Source organism: Trachemys scripta, chromosome 11 (assembly GCF_013100865.1).
Source record: "Trachemys scripta elegans isolate TJP31775 chromosome 11, CAS_Tse_1.0, whole genome shotgun sequence".
NCBI lineage: Eukaryota > Metazoa > Chordata > Testudines > Emydidae > Trachemys > Trachemys scripta.
The window spans coordinates 70,213,484-70,220,142 of record NC_048308.1 but is presented as its reverse complement, the minus strand read 5'-3'; the positions used below and the strand labels follow the sequence as shown (position 1 = coordinate 70,220,142).

Genomic DNA, 6,659 nt, shown 5'->3' with positions numbered 1-6,659 from the left:
TTCCAAGAAAAACTCCCACTGATTTCCTTGGGAGTTTGCCTGCATAGGGATGTGTGTGTAACACACCAATATGCAGCATTTTATAGGCGTTATAGAGCCCTGCACAGATATTGACTAATTATTATTGTTCCCCTTTACAGCCAGGGAACAGTAAAGCAACTCAGCCAGTGTCACAGATCAGTTGCAGAGACGGGATTAGAATTTGGGACCTCCAGCCTTGCACTAATTCCACCAGACCAGGCTGCCTTCCAGTGAAAGGTGAAGGGGTGTGATGAGTGTCACACAGGGACAGGAATCTGGTGAATAAAAGCAATCCATAAGCAATTCAGAAGTAGGGCAGTCTTAAGGGAGGGCTCAGATTGAACAGACGTAGGCTGACCAGGTAGCAAGTGTGAAAAATCGGGACGGGGTGAGGGGTAATAGGAGCCTATATAAGGAAAAAACCCAAATATCGGGATTGTTCCTATAAAATCTGGACATCTGGTCACCCTACCCACATAATGGCCATTAAGTGACAAGCCAATCAAAACACAGCAGAAAGCATCTGTGGCTATAAAAGGTTGTTGTTTTTTAGTAAAGAGCAGATGGGTTAGAAAGGCAACCATCTAGGTTAGTATCTTCTCCCGAGCAGTCCCTGAGTCTTTTTTGTATTGGTCTTGCCTGTCTTCAGCAAAAGCCCTGTAACATAAGACTGCCTCTAATGTGCTATTATATTATAATGCACCAGCACATTTGATAATCAGCGTTCAGCCAGGCTCAAAGACACACGGTTAAAACGGATCAGAGAAAGGACTGAAGGAAGTTGTAGAGGGGACACGATGGGCTCTCTGCTCACAGGGGCTGGACTGTTGTCCCTGGGGCAGACGGTTTGAGCGCTGATGGTATTGACTGATAAGTTACTAGGGCGATTTTCCAGCCTGTGCTAGGCAGATGGTCAGACTTCATCAGACGGGTCCCTTGGGGTAGTACAGCTTCGCCTTCACCGTGGCACTCCGGCTGGCGCGCTGGGAATCGCGGGGGGCCCCATTTCCAGGGGAGCGCCAGGCTCAGCACAAGACCAGCCCCGGCTCAATAGCTCCGCTTAGGGGGCGGGGTTTCCCGTTTCCCCGAGCAGCGTGTCGGTCCCGCCGCTCCAGCCCCATGGAGCTGAGGCGGGCCCCAGACATTCACGCCGGGGGGGGAGGTGGCGGCGGAGGGGCGTGTCGTTGCCCTTTTAAGGCGCCTCCCTGGCCGGCGCCGGGGTGTGTCGGGGGCGGGGTTTGATGGATTGAACTGCGGCTGCTTTTCTCGCTCAGAGCCGAAGGGGGAGCCGGAGCGAGCGGAGCGGCAGCGCGCCTGGCCAGGGACAGGGAGCCCCGGCATGAGCGGGGCGGGCGCCGCTCGGAGGACTTGATCCGGGGCTGGGGGCTGCGTGTCTCCCGCCCGCAGGGGAAGGAGGGGACCCGGCCGGCCCCAGCCCAGAGGCGGCGGCTGAGTGGTTGATGGCCCCGCAGGCTCCCAGCCCGGCTAGCGCGGACCCCGGGCTGATCGCGCCCTGGCTGCGCTGATTGCAGCCCCGGCCCCTGGGCAGCCCCTGGCGGGGACACCGCGCCCTGGGAGACTGCTGCAGCGCTAGCGCCCCGACGCCACGGGGATGGGCGCGCTGTAAAAATAGCCCCCGATTTGAAACCCCCTCCCGTGGCTTGGCCAGGTTCCAGCTGCGCCGGCGGTGGCGGGGGGCCATGGGGAACATCTCCTCCAACATCTCCGCTTTCCAGTCCCTGCACATCGTCATGCTGGGCTTGGACTCGGCCGGCAAGACCACCGTCCTCTACCGGCTCAAGTTCAACGAGTTCGTCAACACGGTGCCCACCATCGGCTTCAACACCGAGAAGATCCGGCTGAGCAACGGCACGGCCAAGGGCATCAGCTGCCACTTCTGGGACGTGGGCGGCCAGGAGAAGCTGCGGCCGCTCTGGAAGTCCTACAGCCGCTGCACCGACGGCATCATCTACGTGGTGGACTCGGTGGACGTGGACCGGCTGGAGGAGGCCAAGACCGAGCTGCACAAGGTGACCAAGTTCGCCGAGAACCAAGGCACCCCCTTGCTGGTCATCGCCAACAAGCAGGACCTGCCCAAGTCCCTGCCCGTGGCCGAGCTGGAGAAGCAGCTGGCGCTGCATGAGCTCGCCCCCTCCACCACCTACCACGTCCAGCCCGCCTGCGCCATCATCGGCGAGGGGCTCACCGAGGGCATGGACAAGCTCTACGAGATGATCCTCAAGCGCAGGAAGTCCCTCAAGCAGAGGAAGAAACGATAACGGCCGGGCCCAAACCCCGCTAGCCTGAAACATTGCCGGGCCGGCCTCCCTGGGCGCCTGTGTCTGGACGGGCGCTCGGCCCCGCAGCGCCTTTCATTGGGGTCGCTACTGCTTTTAACTCGCTGGCAGGACTAGGAGATGGGTGAGGCTGGCGTCTGGGTGAAGCGGCTGCTGTTTGCCCCCCGACGATCAGATCAGCTAACATCTGAGCTTGGGAGGGAATTGCCTTTCCTTTTACATCGGAGTATTTGCGGTGGCGCTTGATGCCACAGGGCTGGCCCCTGCGAAACTGAGCTTGAATTTGCTCCTGTCTGTGGATCCTTCAAAACAAAACAAAAGTGTGTGTGTTGGGGGGGTACTACTTCAGGAAGCACTGGATGCTGAGGCATCTGTTTGTGGTTGGGAAAACTGCGGTAGGAAATCACAGGCCAATACACCTTGCTGAATGGTGGCTAGGTAAGGTGAGCCTCCTGGGAGAACTGCTTTTCAGGTTGCACCAGACCTCCCCTTCCCCCCACCCCCTTCGGATTCAGCCCATATGTGGGTCATTCTCACACACAACAAATCAGACCAACAAAATCTATGAAGCCCTGGAGTGAATGAATGATACACTACTGCTTGCAGTAGCTGTTGTGCTTAAAGGGAATGCCCAGTTGTTTCAACGGAGGGTGCCCATCCTATTTTAAAAACAAAGTCTATCTAAAGAGAGAAATGTATTGCTCCATGGGGGATTTAAAGCTATATAGCCAGCTAGATGGCTTGTGACCTGCTGTTGACTGGTGCTGAGTTTTAAGCTGTTTGCTAAAAGGGGTTCTGTATGAATTTTTGCCATGAAAGGTTCTCAAGCATCTCTTCATTTTCAAAGGTTTATTTTTTTCTTTTTTAAACAGACTATCCTGTAGCAATGGTAAGCAGTATGTCTTGCCACTTTATTGCTGTAGCCTACAGGGTGGGGAGATGTTCGGATTGTCTAATTTGGTTCAATCTGGTCGATTCCATTTGCGCACTCCATTTAAAAAAATAAGTCTCATGACACTGCTGGATGACAGTTCACCTCATCTGCATGGATATAAAAGCAAACGGAAAAGCACAAGAGTTGCTAATTAAACTGTGGTATAAACATGGACTGTGATTCAAGCCAGTACTTGGATCACCAGAATACAAACATTAGGCAGTTAAGCTAAACTTGTACCACCCAAAATGGCAAGAGTTTGCAAAATCTCTAACGCAAAGGGATATTGGAGTGCAGAGCAGAGTGCGAAGTGGAAGTTTTAAGAACTTTTTGATGATACAACCAAAGGTTTTTAACAAATTCAAGGCTGAGTGCCCTAGCTGCAAAGCATGCAAGGGGAGATCGTGCTAGTGCAGTAAATGTACAACAGGTTTAGACTTGTTTCCAATCACTTCACTAGTGCAGGATCAAGCCCAGTGTTTTAGCAAGATCCTGGCTGGCTGGCCCTTCCCCATCAATGGGTGTTTTGACATTAACTTCACTGAGCACAGGATTGGACCCTAAATATACATAAGCTGGCTGCTTCTTGGTCGGTCTCTCTCTCATGGAAACTCCTCTCGCAATGAGAAAATTCTGATGCTCAGAATTTCATAACCAGAAGAGAGTTTGGAAATCAGCAGCAAACAGTTTTTTGCATACCAGTGTCCCACACCTGTGGTTCACTGGTCTTAATATGGTCATGTGAGAATTTCTGGTGACTGAAGTATTTGGCTTTCTGCTTGAGTGCATTTCCCAAACAAAGAAAAAACCTGGGTGAATTTCAGGCAGCTGATTCTCCTTTTCAGCAATGAACTCAGTACTTTCCCAATAGCATTTTGTAGAAATCCAATATTGAAACCAAATGGTATTTAGATGCCTGCAAGATTCCAGTTTACAGGAGTAGTGACTGCTTCGCTAATCTAAGAAGTGGGCTGGTCCCATCATTTCAGGAGGGTCTGTACAGTTTCATTGGAATCTTTTGTGTTTTTTTTTCTTTGCCTTCACATGAAACACTTTCTGAAGCACTTTGACATTTGGTAGTTCCACACTATTGAGAGAGAGAATATATTTATTTTGTGACACTGCAGAAGCCAAATGCTCCAACCTTTGTTTTGAATGTTAAAAGCGTTTAGGGGTTAAATAAAACGGTTCTGATCAAAACCTGTCATGCTTTAAAAATAACACCTATTACAGGGGGGTTTCCCCCAGTGTCAAGATTTGTTTCTTGATCCTGCAGACAACATTACTGAGGCAAATAGGTTCATTAATTTGAATGGAACTGTTTGTGGAAATAGGACATGCAGTTGCAGGATTGGCTCCTTACTGGACAGTCAGTTAAACTGGCCCTAATTAAGCAAATTACTTAAGCATTGCCTAATTTGATCCCTATCCAGCAAAAGCACTGAAGCATGTGCTTAACTTTATGCATATGTTTAGGCACTGTGCTGGCTAGGGGCCAGATGGATCCAGGGTCATGGTCACTAGTTGTACATTTTTGCAGTAAGTTAAAATACTTCTCCAATTAGTAGTTAACAGGGTCATTGGTATTTCTGTAGTGTTTCAGGACTGTAATGACTATTCCTGAGTGCTAGGGCTGAGTTGAGCTGTGTTAGCTGCAACTGTGATTACAGAAAAGCTTTACCTAGTCTGCTGTTCTAAAATCACAGTTGGATTTACTCCAGGTTGTGTGCCTCTCAACAATTTTTGGGGAGGGGGGGAAATGTTTTTGTTTTTTTTTTTCTCAGCAAATATCCTGAGATGCCAGTCCCATTTCAGACTTTGTCTTCACAGTGTACCTGGAACTCAAGAAAAATGCCATGTTATGTAGTATAACTTTTCATTTTATCTTGTCATCCATCCTCTGTTCTTTCCATCTTTCCTCTTTTTAAAAAAAAAAAAAAAAAAAAAATGATGCAAACATGATGCTGTGAACTGAAATAAATTATTTATACGATGAAGAATTTGACAGACGTCTTTGTTCTTTCTCTTAATAATTCAGTGTGTTTTCATCCATAGCTCTCAAACCACTTTTCAAAGGAAGTTGGTATCACTATCCCCATTTTACAGATGGGGAAACAGAGGCACAGAGAAGGGAAATGACAATTTGCTCAAGGTCAACTAGTGGCAGACCCAGGGATAGAATTCAGGTCTCCCGAGTCCTCGTGCAGTGCACTAGCCACCAGGCTACACTGCCTCAGAGAAAGATAATCTTGTGGATAATCACAGGACTGGGATTCAGGACATGGAGTTCAATTCCCAGTGCAGCTAAAAACTCCCTGTGCAAGTTGGGCAAATAATCTAATCTCTCGGCACCTCAAGTCCCCATATGTAAAATGTAGATAACACCATTGTCTGTCTTGTCTAGCAAGACTAAATTCTTCAGATGAGGGCCTGTCCCGCACTATGCATTAGTACAGCACCTAGTGCACGGGGTTCTCTAGTCATGACTAAAATAAATAATGAAGGACAAAATAATAGTTCTGACTTACACCAGACCTACAACAGCAGCTGAGGACAGGGAGCTCTGTGGTTGCACGGCTTCTCTGAACATTGGTCCTGCTAACAATAGTGAATTTCGAAACATCAGGACTTTGGTTGCTGTTCATCTGCCAAATAAAGTGTGGCACAGAGTTCTCAAGGTGGGAGCTGTTGGTAAGCCAGATATGTGGATCATGCTGTGAAGTCGGGACATGGTCCTGAATGTGCACCGTGATGTTGCTGTGGGGGGCTTTCCAAACATGATGTACACGTCATCCCATGTGAGCCAAGATTTACACACCTGCTTAGCTTTACGCAGCCTGCATAGCCCTGGTGACTTAAAAGGGATTGTATGCACAGTGCATAAAGATAAGCACGGGCATGAGTCTTTGCAGGAGCAAGGCTAGAGTCCTGTACGATGGATAACACCTGAATGTAAAGTATGCTAGAGAGGCTGTTCGTTACATATAGAGTTATGGAGACAGATCTTCTGCCCTGCTAAAGCCTTAGCTCTATGCTGGGCCAAGCACTTTTGAAGTCAGTGTGGGGACTTCCCGGTGTGAGGTACTGGGGGCGGGGCGGGGGGTTTGGCAGCATAGCCAGGGTGTTAAGTGCATTCTGGCACTTCCCAGCTGCCACAACAGGCCTTAGGGGCACTTCACGGTAGCCCTGAGGCTGGTCTAACCAGGTTCCAGATCAGTGCCTCAGGTACATTATTTCAGCTAAACTATGGCACTCGTGCATTATTATTAGCACCATAGCAGCATCTGCAGTCTTCAGCTGAGATCAGGGCCCCAACATTCTAGCACTACACAGACAGCCTTTCTCCAAAACAGTTTAGGTCCAGATCTCAAAAGCAGTTACGTGCCTAATTCCCATTGATTTCAATA

General features: G+C 49.4%; 1 protein-coding gene across 1 annotated transcript; it reads left to right on the top strand.

The window, feature by feature from the left end:
* Nucleotides 1–1,280: 1,280 nt before the first annotated feature.
* On the top strand, nt 1,281–5,228 carry ARL4C (ADP ribosylation factor like GTPase 4C). The gene has a single exon (XM_034786071.1). The coding sequence runs from the start codon at nt 1,722–1,724 to the stop codon at nt 2,298–2,300; it is 579 nt and encodes a 192-aa protein (XP_034641962.1). The 5' UTR covers nt 1,281–1,721; the 3' UTR covers nt 2,301–5,228.
* The last annotated feature ends 1,431 nt before the right edge of the window (nt 5,229–6,659 follow it).